The 21,217-nt window shown below is 31.8% G+C and overlaps 1 protein-coding gene across 1 annotated transcript in view; it reads right to left on the bottom strand.

The window, feature by feature from the left end:
- Nucleotides 1-13,436, bottom strand: part of LOC126744723 (glucose dehydrogenase [FAD, quinone]-like) — a 67,174-nt gene extending 53,738 nt beyond the window's left edge. The window contains exon 1 of the mRNA XM_050452259.1: nt 13,052-13,436. Within this exon, the coding sequence (XP_050308216.1) occupies nt 13,052-13,342 (291 nt within the window). The 5' untranslated portion in view covers nt 13,343-13,436. The remainder of the gene's footprint in view (nt 1-13,051) is intronic.
- Nucleotides 13,437-21,217: the final 7,781 nt, after the last annotated feature.

Below are 21,217 nucleotides of genomic sequence, written 5' to 3'. Positions count from 1 at the left end.
AGCTTATCAATAAAAAGATATCTTGAGAAAAAAAATGGATATGTCTGGTTTTGCACCTTAGACCAGCAAATATCTGCTTTTGCATCTTATTTTTTATAAGTGTTGTGATTATTTTCTTAATGAGACTAGAGAATAAAAAAAGTTTCATTATTATTATAAAATTTATAATAAAAAAAAATTAAGCCTTTGCAATAAAACAAAAACGAACTTTAAAGGTAATGTTTTTATTAAACAAAATATCAAAAATTAAATTCTTAAATCTTCATCCTCATTATCAGAGATAATCTCCTCTTCAGGGTCCTCTAGATGATCTACATCATAAGGGTTTTCAAAATCAAATGCCTGTTTGAAAAAATTAAGGTGTTAGTCAGTCGCCCAATCTTCTTCATAGTGCTTAACTAATAAAGTAGATATGCTTTAGCCAATGGTAGTTAGCCCCTTTCCACCACAAATCACCCAGCAAGTTCATAGTCCATTTGTTTGTATGTCCATAAAAAACTGTCGCGACTTAAATTTAAATTTGTTGATATTAAAAGTTTCCAAATTATCCGGTATTAAATTGTATATGCTGATAACGTTATATACAGTGCATCGCAAAAGTGATGTCTAAATTCATTTAAAATTCAGGGGTATGTTCGAAAAAAAAAACGCTCGAACCCGTCGATTTTTATTTCAAGTTGCGCATTTTTGTACGTAAAGTTTGTATATACAAGGTTGCTCAAAAATTAATTACGATCATCAACTTAATTTTTTCAAATGAAAGCACCTTTGCAAGTCAATAGTTATCGAAAAAAAGACGGTTCATGTAACAAATAAAAAAAGAACAAAAATTAAGTTAAATGTTCAAAATGGTTGCCATTCACGGCTTGACCTTGGATATTAGGCAATCATCTCGTTGTACATTTTCAATCATTTCCGGAGTTATGGCGCGCACTTCTCTGCGAATTCTCTCTTTCAAGTCGTCTAGATTATTTGACCTATTAACAAATACCTTCGACTTGAAGTATCCCCACAAAAAAAAAGTCCATTGTTGTTAGGTCAGGCGATCCAGCAGGCCATTCGATGGGTCCTCTCCTTTCTATCCACCGATTGGGAAAGGTTTTATCCAAAAATCTACGCGCAGTGGCAGCATAGTGCAGAGGAGCGCCATCTTGCTTGAAAATTAGTTCTTCATCAGGATAGTCTGGGTCCAATGGATTCGGAAATAAAGCTAGTAATGCTGGAACTAATTCAAATTGGAGAAAATCGAGATACACTTGTCCCGTTAAAGTCTGTTCAAAGAAAAAGGGACCTATTGCTCTTTCGCGCACTATTCCACACCACACATTTAGTTTTTGAGTACGTGAGTGTTTAGCTCCATCATCCAATGCGGATTTTCTGTTGCCCAATATCGACAATTTTGTCTGTTCACACTACCATTTAAACAGAACGTAGCTTCATCGGAAAAAATAATATTTGTTACTAAATTATTATTTAGATTGCACATGTTTTGTAAGCTTTCACAAAACTCATTTCGCCTATCGAAATAGTCATCAAATAACTCATAACTCTTGCACAGAAATAACTTTATAGGGGTGATATATGTGCTTTTTATTTGTGATTTCGCCATGTGTAAATTTGCCCCAATCTGCGATAGAAGAGTGCATGGATTTTCTTCCAAAGAAAGCAAAACGTCAAGTTGTTCATTTTCATCTCAAGCAGGACGACCAGATTTCGGCAGATCTCTAACATGACCGAATTCTCTAAATTTAGCCTCTATTCTACTCACCACCTTTTGACATATCAGAGGACGATCAAGATGAATTTCATTGGATAATTGAGCAGCTTCTTTTTGAGTACGTGTTCTATCACCAAACCCAACCATGCACAGAATTTCTATTTTTTCTGGTTCCGTTAACTTTACCATTGTGAAAACCGCAACTTTGCTCGTACACTTCACACTTGACAATATCTGTTTGGCGTACAACTGTCATACAGTTTTAAGAAAATACACGGTCACCAGCCAACAAAAAACACGAATGAATGGAATTTTGCTCTGTATAAAAATTCTCAGAGATAAGGTGACTCGTAAGGTGAACTTCAATAATAAGGTTTGGTCGTCTTTTTTTCGATAACTGTTGACTTTAGGTATAGGACATAATGCATGAAACATACGTAGAATTCCACGCGAAACTCAAAAATTAAATAAAAAAAAGGTGCTTTTATTTGAAAAAATTAAGTTGATGATCGTAATTTATTTTTGAGCAACCCTGTATATACAAACTTCACGTACAAAAATGCGCAACTTGAAATAAAAATCGACGGGTCCGAGCGTTTTTTTTTTCGAACACACCCACGAATTTTAAATGAATTTAGACATAACTTTTGGGATGCACTGTATAAATGATCTTTCAAAAATAGCAGTTTTATGTTGTGTTATAGCATATCGATGCCAATATCTTACATTTCTATTATGTATAGCTGTCCTAGGTGAAAATTTAAATTTTAAGGTTTTTGAGGATTCAGGGGCATTAAGCAACCTATCAACAAAATTTTAATAGGGTTTAATAGGGTGCCTTATTTTATTTTCTAATTAAAAATTAATATTTTTATATTAGTAATAAAAGAATTCGTGGTATATTATTCAGAAGATAAGTAAAGAAGACTAATTTGCACCTTCCTGCTACATTTAGTACCATGATTACATAAATTTTATTATAAATAATAATATAGCTTCAAAAATTCCGGTAAATATGTGGTTTTGAGTATTAAACAACAGAAAAAATCTTAGATTGTGTAATAAAAAATGTAATACTTAAAGATGGCAATAGGCTATAATATGCAGAGTGTTTGAAATATCTTTTATAGAAAGTTCTCTAAACTTTGTTGAGGCTTTAATAAAAAAATATTATTATGTAACGATTTAAAAAGCGTACTTCTGAAGGAAAACCATCCGACGGAAAAAAAGAAGAAGATTAAGGAATAGAATAAGGGAGGAGGTATAAAGGAAATTATGCTAAAATTAAAAGAGGAAAGATAAAAAATTAAGCGCATAAGTAAACATCCTTATAATTTTATTCATATTTACGAAGTAAACATTTTCTAAAAATACAAATTAATAAAAAAACACGTAATGTCATGTAATTTTAACAAGGAGAAGAAAATTATTTGATAAAGTCTAATTAAAATAAAACGGTTGCTTGATCTTTATCTAAATCCAACAATATACAGAGTAATCATTGAAATCGTGTAAAAAAGTTTAGAGGGAGATAGTACTTCTAAAAATATTAAAAAAAGTTCCTACAAATATAGGGCAGAACATGCTTATCAAGGGAGTTAGGGGCACTGAAAGGGTGAATTCAAGAAACGGGTTTTTTAAGTTGTAGGCTTGTTATTGTATGTTGGTATTTGGTTTATTTCATTTTCTAAAGCTATAAGAAGTTTTAAAAAATCAGGAAATTTTAATTATTCAATTAAGTATTTAATAATTAAATAATTACTTTTGAAGCGCCATAACTTTTATCAGCTTATGTTGAGTTACCAGGTAGCAATCCATCATCGCCAATCCATTTCTCGAAAACCATCTCTCTAGGCGATTTTTAACAGAAGTATCTTTATCTTTTTTGTAAGAAGAAAATACGTTGTTTTTAAAAAATTTACCTTTTTTCCAACAAAAATAATCTCAAAAAAGGTATTCATGCAAAAACCCTCTACCTTCGCAAAAACTATCCTTTCGACTTTTTCAAATAATTTTTCAGTATCACCATTTGATTTATGGTTAAAATTTATGGCAGAGGATTTTTTTTCGAAATCTTATCTCGTTTTTTAAACCTACAATTAAAAAAAAAACATGTTTTTAATTCACCCTTTCGGTATCACTCATATTTCTTTAATATGTACTTTCCTATACAGGGTGTTCCGTTGATCATGTTACAAACTTCTAGGGCAGATAGAAAACGTCAAAAGAAAAACAAAAGTTCATATAAACATGGTTTCGGAAAAGCTTCCTCAGGGAGCTAGAGCTCTTTGAAAATAACCTTTAAAAACTAGTTTTTTTTAATAGCTCCGGAACTACTTTAGCTACCGCAACCAATTTTGGGAGGTAAATTATTGTTAGTACGTTTATTCTTTTGAACCTACTAAATAAAAAAAATATTTACCAGGGGTTTCAGAATCAGGGGGGTATTTGGTAAATTTAGGCCCATTTCTTTAAGATTTTAATTTCTGCCCGTTTGGGCATTAGATTATGATGTTCCTATGCTTTTTACATAAAAAAGGTGCTCTTAGTAAAAGTCGGTAATTGGTAAATATCACCGTTCTTGTAAAAATTGACGAAAAGCAAGTTATGAGATATAAAAATGAATTACCTATTATTATTAATAAATAATTTAAAAAAAATCTGGCGTAAATAAAAATAAATGTTTAAAAAAAGTTAAGGTAGCCACTTTATTAAATTGGTACTCAAATTAATTAACTGTCACTTTAATTACCTTGAGGCATAGATGGGCAGAAGATCCTTTGAGAAATGCTATAAGTTTCAACTAAATCAAGGAGTCTATCTGTTTTATTATCTCTTAGCAAAAAGTTAATATTAAAATCGCCATTTAGTATAAGGTGGTATTTTGAAGTGTCCAAAATCTGCAATGCATTTTCTAGTCTCTGTATAAATTGGTCAAAGTCACCAGATGGTGGCCTATAACAAGTCATTATCACCAATTTGTATTTATCAGATTTTACAGCACACATTTCATTGTGGATTTCTAGAGATAGATTAGAGATATCATTTCGAGGTATAAAATTACCAAGAAATTTATTATTATCCAAAATTGCCACTCCACCATGAAAGTGAGTAACTCTACAAAAATATGCAATACAGCTGTAACCATGTAATTTAAAGGAATCAGCTTCATGAGGCTTAAGCCAATGTTCACTAAAATATATTATATTGTATTTAAGGCTTAAAGCCTCAATTTCTAAAAATTTATGTCTCATACATTAAATATTTAGGTGCATTACTGAAAAAACCTCTGTATTATTAGCATAGCTTTAACTCTAAAGTAAATTAGATATTACTTCTAACTTACAATAGTATTTTATCATGTTAATGATATATGAATCAATAATAATTTATTTTGTCGATCTTTGTATGATTAATTGTAGTTACCATCGTTTAGTATAAGAAAAAGTGGTTATGAGGTAATGTAATCTGCTTTGTAACATGAAATAACGTTACAAAAATATTTTTCGTTTTTTTTTCGGATTTTTCCGAAAATTACACAATCTTTTAAAGATACTTTTTTAAACTCTTAGAAACAATAAATATAACAATATTTCGTAGTCTATTGGAGGCCATATAATTAAGGAAATACTTTTAAAGGAGACCACTTCCCGTACACAACGTGTGCCACAATTAACATATTATTATCCAAAGACCCTATAACTTTTTCTTACCCTACCTTGAGCACTAAGATAAAACTCATAAAGCAAAATACAAATTTGCGGCGATCAAATTAATTTTCAAAATTCTATTTTCCTTTCATAACCAAAAATTCTTAACCACTTAAAATTTTAATTAGTATCCCAGGCAAACAAAATCTAATATAAATAAATTTATCTTAAGCTGTTGTAATAAAATTACCTGAGAGATCTTGGCGGCTGGCTCCCCCATTTTCAATTAACCAGGCTTTACAGCTTTTTGTCAGGGAAAAAGGCTTCCATTTAAGCTAAACGTTTAAGGAGCGCGATTTGTTGTTTTGCGTTTTTACAATTTATACACTTATTATAAAAAGTTTTAACGGTGTGTTTATAGCCTATTTAATTTCGGTATAGTCCAAAGAATTTCCATGTCATGATGGTATAAACTATACGTCAATAAAGCAATAGCATATAGTCTTTTAAGGTCTATAACCCAAACGGCTTCTTTTCGGACATATTTATCTTTAATACGAGTAAAAAAATCTGTTTTGATGTTACACCTTGTCATACCCTAATGATTCTCGAATTTTAGCACTCATATTTGTGGAAAATAATATTAAATCAAGATGCAATATTTATCAAATAAACAGTGCTTTTCTTTATACTTATATATAAATTCAATATCTTTACTTACTACAAAATGGTGGCACATTTAATAATTACCTGAATACCAAAACACTGACATCCTCTACTCTACAAATAATGGTTATTCTGCCGTATCCACAGCGACAGCGATAATTTCGATAAAAATTGGTATTGGTTCTTTTTTTGTTGATAATAACAAAAACATCAGTACGAAAGCAAATATCATTGTGCAGTTAAAATATCCTCATTTAGTTTTCGGTTTTAGTGGTAGTAGTTTAAAATGGTCAATTCTCGTCCATTGGAAGAAAAAATCTAAGCAATTTCTATTTACGGTGCGACAGGTAACTTTCACGATATTCAACGATCGTTTCCCTAATCGTCCTATTTGTAGAAAATATTTACGGGAACTTGTATCTAAATTTACAACTACTGTTAGTGTAAACAACAAAAAGCCGCCGGTATATCCGTTCATTTTGAAAGAAAATCAACTTCAAATAATTGGTGAGATGATCCCTAATGATGTTAATCCCTAACAATCAACTTCCTCCTTCGCGAATGAACATGAGGTTTGTCCTTCTACTGTATGAAGACTTTTGAAAAGGAATAAGGATCATCCATACAAAATCCAAATAGGACACCAGTTAACTGAAGATGACCCTGATCAAAGAACAAAATTCTGCGAAATTATGACGGAAACCATTGCACGGCATCCTACCATATCTCCATAATATTTGCTCTAGTGATAAATGTTTATTTTCTTCAAAGGTAATGTTCATCGACAAAATTGTCATTATTGGACTGACACTAATCCACACGTCTTTCTGAAGACTCATATTGGGAAATCATATTATGGAGCCTCTGCATCAAACAAAATTTAACAGGGGAACTGTATTTGGATATGCTGGAAAATACTATTGACTCTCTAGTCACCGAAATTGTCGAAACGAATCCAAATGAATTCGATATGGATATTGCTTTTCCGCAAGATGGAGCTCCACAACACTACTCCAGACAAGTTTAGAACTATTTAGAAAGCAATTTCCCCGGTCGTTGGATTGGCTGTCAAGGAGCTGTGGAATGGCCAGCTCGCTCGCTAGATTTGATACCTCTAGACTTTTTTTTGTGGGAATATTTGAATCAAAAGGTGTATGAAACTGAATGTGTTTCAGAATTGGATTTACGACAGACAATAACGAATATTTGTAGAAATATCGATGTTAGTGTATTTGACAATGTTCGGTGTGGAATTTCGGACCGACTGTTCTTGTGTCAAGAAGTTCAAGGCAACCATTTCCAGCACCTTCTTAATTGAACTCAATGTATTTATTCGATATATTAAGTTAAATGTTAACGAATTCAGGTAATTATTAAATGTACCACCATTTTGTAGTAGGTAAAGATATTGAATTTATATTCTAGGGTTATAAAGTACTCGTCAGGAGCTTTAAAATGATGTGCTTTAAGACCACCCTTTCTAATTAATTTTTTTTCCAAGATGGCGCCCAGCAACCATCTTGAAATTTTCATCTGTCAATTTTGCTTTAAAACATAACATTTATTCATCAATTGCATTACCTCAAGTTTCAATATTTTGAATTGATTCAAAAAATAAAGAGAGGGGAGAGATATTAAAGAAAAGTATATTTTTTTAATCTTTATATCTCCTTATTTCTCGTTTTTCTTCATACTATAGAAAAGTATATATGTGACGTCAATAAGTCGTTGTCTCAGCAACCTAGCCTATAAATGCCTATATTTATGATAAGGGTAATTATATTCTAGAAATGATGATATCGCTGTGCAATTTAAAAATACTTTAAACTTTCGAATTTTACACAGAGAATCTGCAGCTTTTCGTAAACAAATTTGGATAAAGCTAAAAATAAATGACTATAGGCTAATTTATCGTTAAATTAATTTTCAAGTTTCTGAAGCTAGAAGCTTTATTTTAACTTAAATAATTCTACATACTATTGAAAATTTGCTTTTTTAGTCTGATCTAAAGTCGATATCATAACGCACTATGTATCTAAGAAATTGACTTACGTCACAAAGAAGGTTTTTTTTACTCAAGCCCATATATATATATCATCCCTCCGAATTCGGTTTTAAAGCTGTGTGTCTTCCCTGTGTCATGGCAACGATATAATCTTACCAGAGAATAACATGCATGGTGCGGTGAACTAGAAAAGTTTGTTCTATTAAAGGATCTGTGAGAGACAAACTAAGTTCTCTCTCATAAAGTAGGGAATATTTCCAATTCTTGTAGATGAAATTTAGAAAGTCTTCATTTAATTGAATAATTGAATATTATTCAAACGTTTATTAAAGAAATTTCTTAAAAATCCTTTAAAAAAAAAAGGAGAAGGTATTTGAGTTTTTTTTAGGAGTACCTGTAAGGAACGAAAGACTTTGTCTCTTATTAGCAAGTGAATATCTTGGATTCGAATGGTCCAAATTTAAAAATTATGATCTATGAATTACTTTGAAGTCTTTAAAAAAAAATTACTAAAATCCATTTAAAACAAAGTCAAGGTAATAAATTTCCTGTTCCAGAGTGTTTATAAGGATCAAAAGATTTTGTCTCTTATTGCAAAATGTATATCTCAAGTTCAATAATATTTTATATTTTAGATAAACATGGGTCAACATAAAGAGTTAATAATAAAAAAAAATTTACAGCTCATGGACAACCCTTAAGCTGATTCTAGCGCCTCGTAATAGGGCTCTTATAAAGTTTAGGAGTAGTTTAGGAGGCCTGAAATACGTATAACCAGCATAGAAATAATATAACTACTGCGATTCGAGCAGAGAAAAATGCCTATTTAATCTAAAAACTTGACATTGTAGCACTAAAGAAATTTGGAGTGAATTAAAAAAAACTAGTCTTTGTAAATAACTTACTGTACAGCATCATATATAAAAATACATCCCAAAGTATCTGTATAATTTATTATTGTCTCTGTAAAAAAGTCTCTCTATCCTGTAACAACCTTTAAGCAGTTAAAATAATTATTATTCTAGGTTAAATAAATGTTTAGTTCTTGCTCATTTTATATACTCTTGGTGTATTGTATACAGGGTGTTTTAAAATTCACTACATATATTTTAAGGGCGTATTCCTAAGGTCAAAATAAGAATTTTTTTTTCCTATAAACATGGGTCCTAAAATGCACCCCCTTCAAGCTACAGCCATCGCAAGAAGTGTAAAAAAAATCGATTTTTTAAAACTGTGTCTACAGTTTTGCATCAAATTTAACGAAATTTGGAATATCCCCGTTATTTTAGGCGGTCTATTTACTCTTTATCTTAGAAAAGGCGTAAAACTTATTTTAAGGGGTAAACTGAGGAAGTGCATACTTTTGACGGCCAAAATTTTATGTGTACATACATTTTTTTAAAAATTAAGCTACACCAAAAAATAGACCATACAAAAATTTAAATTTTTGGTCTCTTGCATTTTTTTCATACAAGGAACAATGCAGGCAGACCGCAACAAGCACGAAACCCAGTGACAGAGGAGCAAATTTTGAATGCAATCGACGACGATCCTGGCCTAAGCACCCGACAAATAGCTCGGAATTTGGATGTTTCTCATGCAACTGTCTGGCGGGTTTTGCACGAAAATAGCTTGTATCCATACCATATTCAAAGAGTTCAAGCTTTGCTACCTCAAGATTTCCCAAGGCGCTTACAGTTTGCAAGGTGTTTACTTCAGAGATGCGCGAGAGATAATAATTTTTTATCAAGTATTCTATTCACAGACGAAGCTCATTTTTCGCGGGAAGGGGTGGTGAATTTTTACAATGTGCATGTTTGGGCAGCAGAGAATCCGCACGAAATTAGGCAGTCTCACCACCAGGAGCACTTTAGCCTTAATGTATGGGCAGGTTTAGTGGGAGATGAGTTAATTGGTCCTTTCTTTTTTTCTAGAATTTTAGTTGGCGACACTTATTTAGACTTTCTACAGCACCATTTAAATGGTTTACTAGACAATATACCTTTAAATGTGCGAGCGAACATGTGGTTTATGCATGACGGTGCCCCCCCTCATTTCCATATAACAGTGCGTGACTATTTGAACTTTGTGTTTCCTGAGAGATGGATTGGTAGAGCAGGCCCAATACCATGGCCTCCACGCTCCCCAGACCGCAATCCTCTGGATTTCTTTTTTCGGGGATATGTAAAAAGCCTCGTCTATAATCCTGGTCAAGTGCCTTCACTCGAGGTCCTAAGGCAAAGAATTATTGATGCCTTTGAAACAATAAGAAATACTCCCGGAATTTTAGAGCGAGTAACACAATCTATGAGAAGACGAATGAAGGCTTGTATTGCAGCGGGGGGTGCGCATTTCGAGCACTTTTTATAAAAAAAATATTTGTTTCTCAGAAGTTTATTGTTTATTTAAAAAATAATTAATTATTATGTTAATAAATGTTAAATAATTTTTTAACCAATTTTTGTATTTTTATAAACCGTAATTCTCTAATGTAAATAATTATTCATCAATTTATTAAAAAAACCTCAAAAACAAAGTTTCAACAATAACAAAACCAGTCTACCTATTTATTGTTAAATGTCGTGCCGCTTAAAAAATGTCCTAAAACAAATAGTCACAGCCTACTACTTAATATTATCTGTTTAAATTTTAATTATTACGTTATTGGTAGCCTTTTATTAATCGGAGATTTTCTCAAAAACTATTTGTATTATCAAAAAAATGCAAGAGATATAAAATTTAGATTTTTGTATGGCCCATATTCTGGTGTAGCTTAATTTTTAAAAAAATGTATGCGTACATAAAATTTTGGCCGTCAAAAGTGTGCATCCCCTCAGTTTACCTCTTAAAATTAGTTTTACGCCTTTTCTAAGATAAAAAGTAAATATACCGCCTAAAATAACAGGGGTATTCCAAATTTCGTTAAATTTAATGCAAAACTGTAGACACAGTTTTAAAAAATCGATTTTTTTACACTTCTTGCGATGGCTGTAGCTTGAAGGGGGTGCATTTTAGGACCCATGTTTATAGGAAAAAAAAGTCTTATTTTGACCTCAGGAATACGCCCTTAAAATATATGTAGTGAATTTTGAAACACCCTGTATATTAATTAGATTTCCTATTTACTCTATAATTTATCAATAATTTGCTAGTTTTAATTAGTATGGTTAGCTTGATAGATTAACCCTAGGCTAGATCTTGCCATGACGTTGATAAATGTTTATATTGTATATATTTTGGAGGAAAATAAAAAGACGCTCGGCCTAATAACGATTTCATTATACTTTTTAAGGAATATTAATTTTTTTTAGACATTTATGATTTAAGGTTTTCTTTTACTGAGTAAATTTTAGTAGTAAACATTTTTGAATCTATAAAAAGAAAAGTTTTAGGAGCTGACAATTTAAATAATACTATTTGATTTGTTATATTGATATTTGACCGTTATTATAAATTGCTGCCTGTAATTTTTTTTTCTGAAAAGTGAAAGGAGGCCCAAATTGTTTCGTAGCGTAAAATTAGAGATTCTACAGAATTTAAGAATCTATTTTTTTGTTTGCTTCTATTCCTCTCAAATTTATAGGTAAAATTATATCATTATTAAATAGATAAATTCATGACAGCTAAACAAATTGTATACTTTATAAAGATTTTTAAAAAAGTACTTTTATGTCTAAAATGGAATTATTATTAATTTTGCTGCTTTTATATTATTGTAGCGTCTATAAATAGTTTTAAATAATAATTAAAAAGAAAAAACTTTTAACTGTATTAATAAGTAATTAATTTACAATTTAACAAAAAATCACACCCGCATTAAGAAAATTCCTGATGATGGTTATTAATACAACGGAATGTTGAGAAACATATGAATGAGATACATCATTTTAAAGGGAATAAAAAATGCTTTTAAAGTAAGTTATAAAAAATAAAAAAAATTAAAGGTGAACTTTTGTAGAGCACAAAAAATTATAAAACTTTGTATTTAAAAGAAAGTTTTTAAAATCAATAATTTTGGAAATAACAATAAAAATAAAATTTGGCGCTTTTTATAAATCACCCTTTAATTTAGGAACTAATAAACATTTTGCAACACTGTAAAAGGATTTAGAATAAACATCAAAATTCGCACAATTTTTCTAATTTAACCGCCCTCGTATCTCCTATAGTTTCGGAAGTAGCAATAGTCACACATGGCAAATAGGACACCCTGTATAGGGCGTTTATTTAAAATAAAAAAATTTAATAACTTTTTTGTGGCCCACCCTGTATACGTACAAATATTTTCAGTTTGTGGATTTTTGGCAACCCTACAACTTTGCTGTAGAACCTTTTACATAATGTCCTATAGCTTAGACGCTATTTTTGCCGTACGCCTTGTTCAGGCACCCTAAAAAGCGTGAAAATAAAAACTATTTGATGACTTCTGCCTTAATGTCAATTTATTCTTTTTTTGTTTTATGTATTTTATTCTTTTCCACCTTATTATAAAATTTTTTTATTTTTAATATTTTGTTTCATGTTTATGTAAATAAATTGAGATTTAGATCAAGATTTCAGTATACCAATTTCTTTTTTTTTTTTTATATGCGAATATTAATTAGATTTAAGACCATTTGCGTTTTGTCGTAACAAATTAAAGTCGATTATTAAGTTTTTATTCTAAAAATTTTCATATATTTTTCTAGGATCCTAATAATACTTTTGTAATGAATTTTCATTCTAAGTCATGGATTCCTTCAAAATTTAATATTACTCTAATAATCCGTTAAATTAAATAATAAATAGTAGTACTTATTATTTATTTTATTCTTTAAATCATAATAAAAATAAATAAAATACTCAATCATTTTAATTTATCGTGTAATCTATTCTGGTTTAAAGTATAAAGATAATTTTTTTAAACCCTTTAAAATAATTAAAATATTTTCTGGTTTTGTACAGGTAAGAAGATGAAACAAATTAATAATAACTTCATATAATATCATATAGTAAAAAAAAATCAAAAATTACCTGAGATCCCGGAGGTTCATCTCCACCAGCTTCGATCAATAGCACCCTCCACCCCTTTTCCTGCGCTAACTTTCCCGCGGCAGTCGCTCCCCCACTTCCTCCACCAATAACCACAAAATCATACTCCATATCCGGTCTTAATCGAGGCGTAATTCTCTCACAGATTTCTGAAATCTCGCATCTTCTTTTGATAAATGTGTCCAAAAGGGCCATGAACATCACGAAGGTACCACCCCCACACGTATTGGTGAGGGGCGGTCCAATGTACGTCTCAGCACAACCACAGTTCATTTTCAACTGACTCTTTTTCGTTTACGGTTCACTATCTTACGCTCGCGACCGGATAAATGTATTAAAAAAAATACTGTTAATCGTTGGATAATTATGATGACTGGTAAAGCATCTTCGCGGGATCATCATTTTATATGGAAGGCAGACTTTTAACAGGATCTTATAGAATAGCAATGAAATGATTAGTGTATGTTGTTATTAAAACAATAGGCTATTAAAGTGTATCTATACAGGGTGTCCCATAAGTTATTTGGCGTAGAACAACAGCATATCCTTTGCTTGAATATTACAATTTGACCAAATTTTTCTAGTCCAAAAATTGACAATAAACGAGACACAAGATATTAAGTTTTTTTAGCAGATAAACTTTTGATTAAAAATGTGCAATAACAGAATAACCCACTAATAGCTAAAATTCATTAACTGAGTATGTCTAATTTAACTAATAAATATTGGTTGAATAAAAACAGTCCTCCATTGGCTGAAGCTTATACTGAAACAAAAAACCTCCATAAATTCATTAATGAAACGCATATACTAGGGATGTACCAGTTACCTTTTGGGGTTAATTTTTTTGACCCCACAATAATATTTCCTACATTTACGAACTATCACAAACTATTCTTAACCCTGGAACAGCACAGTTATTTTATCTTACGTACACTGCACAGTGGGGTCTCGAAAACCTTACTTGTTTTTTACGTTTAAATAACTATTATTCAATGTTTTTTTTATGTGTGGATTACAGAACAAAGAACATTGTTTTATTATCAACAAATGTTTATTAAAAGAAAATTCATAGAAGTACAAAAATAAAAATAAAAAATATATGTAGGCAAGTGCCTTCTCTTGCATTTTTTACAAATATGAAGCTATAACAAAAAAATATAAATAAAATATCAACAAAATGTAACTAGTCTCTCAAAAAACCTTAAAACTAAAAGAAAATCTAAATTTTTTAACGAGAAAAGTATTTTGTTTTCTTAGCCAGGCACTTCAATTTTTGTTCTGACACTCACAACATAGTTCAGCCCTATGCTCCAAACAGTATGGTTTGTGGCACATTGCATAGGCCAAATTTGTTTTTCGATCTTTACCACGTGGACAAAAGCAGCATTTGACCTTTTTAGGCAAATTAACATCGAAACGTTCCCTTTGAGGTTCATCTACTCCTAATATTTCGCTTATTTTTAGACGTAGCGTTTGCAAATTGGTAACTTGTAAGCGTTCTTTTAGGTGCGGTTCGATTAGTGCCATTGAAAGTTCTTTTAGAAATGTTTTTCTATTGTTTTTTATTTCTTCTTTCCATTGAGGATTTGCAAATGAAAATAGTATATAGCATTTATTCTGCTAGCATCCAATATATTAAAAAACTTCTAAGAGGCCAGCGTCTGATTTTCCGAGAAGTGGTGTAAGAGTGACACATCTGATCAAAGGTGTCTGTACCACCTTTGGTTTCATTATAGGAATGTATAAGGTTTGGTTTTCCAGTTAAGTGACGAATCAGGATGCAAAGTTAATAAAAGCAGTACCGTTTTATTTTTCTTTAGTGTGTATGAAACTAAGGTTTTGTTTCTGTCAAAAGCAAATAAGGATGTGCCTACATCTTTTTTCTGTATAAACTTCAGAGGTATTTCTCTTTTATTTTTTCGCAAAGTTCCAAGGATTGTTAGCTGATACTGTTCCAACATTTGTTCACTTAGAGGTATTGACGTGAACCAATTATCAATCGTAATGTTACGGTGAGTACCGTGTATTGGTTAAGAAAGTTTTCTACACTTTTCTTTCACTCTCAACATTAACTTTTTCAACGTATGAATCAGCATTTAGCACATAAAATGTTTTTGAATCGTTAATCATCATCACTTTCATTCCGTATTTATCTGGCTTGCTTGCCATATATATGCGGAATGGACATTTTACTCGAAAACTCACAAGCTGTTCATCAATGGTGCAGTTCATAGGGCGTATAGTATGATTTGCAGTTATTTATAAAAATATCCCATATTTGTCGAATGACTGAACTTGTCTACCAGTTTTCTAGCATTTCTGTCCATTTTATCATCAAATCTTAGACAAGAGCTATAAACTGAAATCTTTGCTGGGGCATGGTTGCCCGAAATAGTCCATTGCCGTACTTTATTGACCAAAGTTCATCTAAATTATAATTTGAGACACGTAACGCACCAGCAAGATACAGTAGACCAATGAATGCCTTCAATTCTGTCGTATTAGTTATTTTTTTGTAACTCTGAGGCAAGCCGCTTTGACATTTCCTACGAATTTCCTGATTGGTATGCAGTACAATTATGTCCAAAATCTCCTCGGTGAACAGTAAATTCCATGATTCGACAGGGCTGTGAATATTTCTTGCCTCTTTCTTTGGGCCGGGTAAATGTAAAACAATGTTGTCTCGTCTTGGACGTCCTTGGCGTGCTGGCGCCTGTGTGGTCGAACGAGGCCCAAGTATACTGGTGACATTTCTTTGTGACGTACTAGGGCCTCCTTGTTCTTCATCTTCACTTTGTTCATTATCGGTGTCAGACTGTTGTTCAAGAACATCGTTTTCTTCTTCATCTGATAAGTCATCAAAAATATCTTCAATGATCTCAGGTTGTTCTTCATTTGTCCACAGATTTTCAGCTTCAAACTCTAACTCTTTTTCCGTTAACTTACGACGATTGCCTCTCTTAGAATTATCCATATTAGGAAATGACAAAAAAATCACCTCGAAACATTAAAAGTCGTTAACTGCACACTGGGGTCTGACGTACCCACAGATCCACTAATATCGTAATTGCAAAGTAATGGATTAACGTATTCGGCGCAGCGACTGGCTCTTAACGCGGTCAGCTCTCGACTAAATTTACGTGAAACGGTTGGTCAAAAACGCACGCCTGCGCGAGTTACATTGAACAACTTGAGTGCCTAGGTTTTTTAGACCCCACTGTGCAGTTCTAGGGTTAAGGATACTTTAAATAAATTTCAAAATTACTTAGAAATATACACAGATGGATCAAAGACTGCTGATGGTACAGGTTGTGGATTTATTATTCCGAAAATTAATATTAAAAGAAAATACAAGTGTCAGGATCATGCTTCTATTTTTACTGCAAAGGCATTAGCAATATTAAAAGGCCTCGAATTTATTAGTGATGCTAATATAATTTCAAACGTTTTAATACTTTCTGATTCATAATCAGTTTTGCAATCACTGAAAAACGGACATAATTTTAGACACCCAGATATTTTTAAGATTCGAGAGCCTATCAGTAATCTTGATAAACTTAATACTAAGGTAGCTTTCATTTGGTTAAAAGGACACACAGAATTCCTAGGAAATGAATTAGCAGATAAAGAGGCCAAGGAAGCAATTAATACAGATAGGATTGTTTCCAAAGTACACTTTAGTAACATAGTTCCAATTATCCGAAAGAAGTCTTTAGAAACTTGGAAAAGAAAATATCTTGCATATTTAGCAAATACTTTAAATACATACACTTTAATAAAACCATCCCTTAGCAGTTATGGGTAACGGGAATAGTTGTTGGCCGGCCACTAGTGATTGGCCACTTTTACAAAATTCCGAAATAATAGGGTTTTTAAAAATTAAAAGGAAATGTTATTATTTGCATTGCAATCTGGCAACATTGATATTTATTTTCTCTAACTGTCATCTGTCTCAGTCAAGATTTTTTTGTTGTTACTGCATGTGTTGTTCGAAGCCTAACAGGTGCATCCAGTTTTAAGGATTTTACAAGGAATTTGTTAAGGGAAGCTATAAATAAGGTTAGTTATCCTGGGTAATAGTATTGTTCTATATTTATATATTACACTTTTATAGCGATTTAGAAGGGTATTTCTTAGATTATTGGCGGTTTTAAAAGTAAGGTTATATATTTTGGCGGTAATATTTAGTGGCCAGCGACTGTGTTTAAAAAAATGTCCGTGTTATAATGATTGGCCTGCCGGCCAATTACTGTACTTACTTTAAATTAAAATATTTATTATAATTTGGGTTTTTTAGAAAAAACGACCCTTGGCCCCAATCCTACTCTTTCTTTGGAGGAAGAGAATCGTTTAAAAAATTGAATTAAAACATGCTAAGACAAATGTTTTCCGGTAAGAGTGGAAGATATACAAGATTCAGTTAAAGGTTTTCTGGACGCAAATCCACGTGCCAATTCTTACTGACAATCGGCCCGGTAGAGGTTGGTATAGATCCTTTTTAAAGTGACACCCAGATTTAAGCAAGAGAACTCCAGAGGCAGTTACAGGAGCAAGTTCAGTTGTGCCAAAAAAAGATATAAAAAAATGGTTCACCAGTGTTCAAGAATACTTGGATCGTAAAGGCTACAGTGAAGTTCTTCAAGACCCTTCACGTGTTTTAAATGGGGATGAAACCTGCTTTCTCTTGTGCCCCAAGAATAAACGAGTGTTAGCTGTCAAGGGAAGCAAAAATGTATAACAAATAGATCATCACTTAAAAGTAAATTTGACAGTTATGTTTACTTTTGCAGCATCCAGAGAAGTAACAACCCCAATGGTTATTTACCCTTATAAACGGATTCCTAGCAATGTCGTAAATTCAGTTCCACGAGAATGGGGCGTAGGATGTAGCGATACGGGGTGGATGAAAAATGAAATCTTCTATGAATACATAGGAAACGTCTTATACAAATACTTAGTTGCCAAAAACACAAAATTTCCTGTTATGGACATAAAATTCATTTAACCATTCAAACTAATGAATTATGTTTAAAGTTACAAATCATTTTAGTGGCATTGTATCCCAATGCTACCAGAATTATGCAGCCAACAGATGTTGCTGCATTTAAACCATTAAAGGTGAATTGGAATCGGGCAGTGTTAAAGTTTTTACGAGATAATCCAAACTCAGTAGTTACCAAGGAGAATTTTGCATTGGAACTAAATACAGCCATGAATCCCGAAGCAATCGATTATTCCAAATGTTTAGGAAAGATTAACGACCCCAGTAAAGGTATTAATCGAAATATTTCTGCAACAAAAATCAATAACATATGAAGATTTTGTAAACACAGTTGGAGCCGCAAAAATTTTAGAATTTGAAAGTCTAGAATATTCCGAAGAAATAATTGGAGATTCAAAATTGCTCTTCAGAATATTTAATTTATTTCAAACTAACCAACCCACAACACAGCTTACAGAAACCAATGGAATTAGAAATGATAAACAAGATATCTCTATTACCAGAGAAAACCATATAGCTTCAGATATTTCACTTGAGCCGTCAGAGAGCAATGAAATCATATGCAACGTACAAGATATCCCTGTTATCACGGAAGACGATCTACTTTTGGATTTTAGAGTACAACTTCCAGAAAACGGTGATATCACCGTCATAAAAGATAGTACTAGTATCACAGAAGATAATATAATGGCTTTAGATATTCCATCGACATCCAATATTCCTTTACATAATCAATCCTTTGGAGATGCTTCTGAACAACAATTACCACAGGACAATTCATTGTCTAAAGAAACTGACACCTTAATAGAAAAATATAAAAAAGAAAGGGTAAAAAACAAACAGAAAGGTTGGCTTTTGTGCTCACTTCTTCGTTTCGTTAAAATGCAGAGAGGCGTAAAATTGAAGAAAAAGCAGAGCACGAAAAAATAAAATTAGAACGGAAAGAAAAGCGAATTGATGCAAAAGCTAACAAACGAACAAGTCAAAAAAATAAAAACACCAAGATTAAAGTAATTAAAAAAAAATGCAACAAAAGACAATGCTGAGAGCAAAAAAAGTCAAACTGTTCTAAAGAAAAAAGAAATTGTTGCTCTATCTACTGACAAACGAGTAGACCAAATTGGAAGTAGCAGCAAGGAAAAGTTTTATTATGATCTAAATAATAGTTCCCGAGATCTGAACGTTGATGCAGGTGATACTGTAGACGTAGATATTTTAAAGGCAGATACAGTTTCCAGTCACACAATTAAAAGCATGACTTTAAAAAGTGGAGTTAGAGTGCACATACCAGAAGTAATTCGCCCCAAAGATGATAGCCAAGAATTATTCACAGAACAGAACCAATTTTCTGATTCTGTAGAGGAAAATATTAATTCCACAATTGATGACACATTTTTTGATGTTTTCAGTAGCAAATATGCTAATTTGGAAACCAGGATAGAAAAACATGCTGGTGAGTCGGCTAAAAGAAAGTTATTTTTTGAAACTGATAGGTATCCAGAACAGGAAAAAATTCGTATTCTCTCAGATACAACAGTGAAACACTCAGAAGATACCAAACCATCTGTAAAGAATCTCTTGTATACTGGATGATGTTATTCTTGTTCGTATAATATGACTAGATCCAAAGTTGGAATAAGATGTCAATTTTGTGTTAGAAGTTATCATATCGGCACTTGTGCAAATAAACAACAAGACATTGACAAACTTAGAAGATTTTGTGTGCTCTACATGCTATAACAAAAAAAACATAATACAATAAAAAAATTTATAATGGCCAATAACTGTATTTGTATGGCCATTAACTGTGAAGTCTTATAAGTTTTTAAATTTGTGTTTATTTTTTATACCCAATGTTATTTTACTTAAAATAAATTGATTTTTTTTTGTAAAATTTGGCGTTTTCTTATTACTAAAACATCCATTAAAAATGTTTTATTTAGAAACATTCCCATTTACAAGATTAATATAATTCGAAATCCCTTAAGTGGCCAATGACTGTACCCGTTACCCGAGTATGGTTTCCAAATGTATCTTTCCAAGATATTTGACAACACGTTTCTTAAGATTTCTAGTGGGTCATGGTAATTAAATATTTAGATAAATTAGGAATAAATAACTCATATATATGTAATTGTGACAACCAGTCAATTGATGCTTTGAACCATATTTTATTTGAATGTAAAAATATTATTGACGCAGTGATGTTTCTGCATAATAAATTGAAAGAGCTAGGCTTGCTTTCTACGTGTCATAGTTCACTTATGGCAAACGTAGTTATTGCGGACGATAGAATGTAGTCTATTTTCCTAAAATTTTTGAAATTGTGCAAAAGGAAAATATAACTTGAACGTATATGCACTAGTTAATAATTTTAGTTACTTGGAGATCCCTTTGTTTTTTCCCTATTGTTTACCTACATATCCGAGCCCTCCTATGTTTTGTCTTAAAAAATATCCTTAAAAAATATCTTAAAAAATATCCTGCATTGGCTCCAGGACGAAAAGCGTGTGACCCTGTCTATGATCCCTAGTAGAAATCTTTCTTGCACTATTCCTTTCTTTATACTTTTTTTATTATATATAATGTCATACTACCCAATAGTATAATTTTTTAAATACTATATTAGCAACCTGTTCTATTATGAATGAGTTCCTATATTGGAACACGTGGCTAAATTATTAAATTAAATAGGCTCATTATTTCTTAATACTTCATACTATTCAGGACAGAACTGCTGCCTGGCTTCTTTCCCAAATAGAGGGGGACACAATTGTTTAATTGTGCCATTGAAGAGTACTAATGGACTGTACTTATTTATTTTGTATGTTTATCGAAGGACCACAGCTCATATGGCGCTGAACCAATTAACTTAATAAATGAAGCAAAACTTTTACAATGCAAAATATGCTAATTTATTAGATCCGAAGACAGAACAATGGAACAGGTATTTATTAATGCAGTTGTAAATTATGGAATGTCTTTGCTGTGTTTCTGCATACTTAAATTGACTTTATTTACACTTACTTTGCTTCTTAGCAGGTAATTTCATGCACTTCTTACTAACTACTAAACTAGCGACAATAATACAGGTAGTTTTAACTGGGCTTAGAGTATAAGGGTGCTTACGGACCTTCCTAGGT

The sequence above is a fragment of the Anthonomus grandis genome, chromosome 14 (genome assembly GCF_022605725.1).
Source record: "Anthonomus grandis grandis chromosome 14, icAntGran1.3, whole genome shotgun sequence".
NCBI lineage: Eukaryota > Metazoa > Arthropoda > Insecta > Coleoptera > Curculionidae > Anthonomus > Anthonomus grandis.
This window is presented reverse-complemented; position numbering and strand designations above follow the sequence as displayed.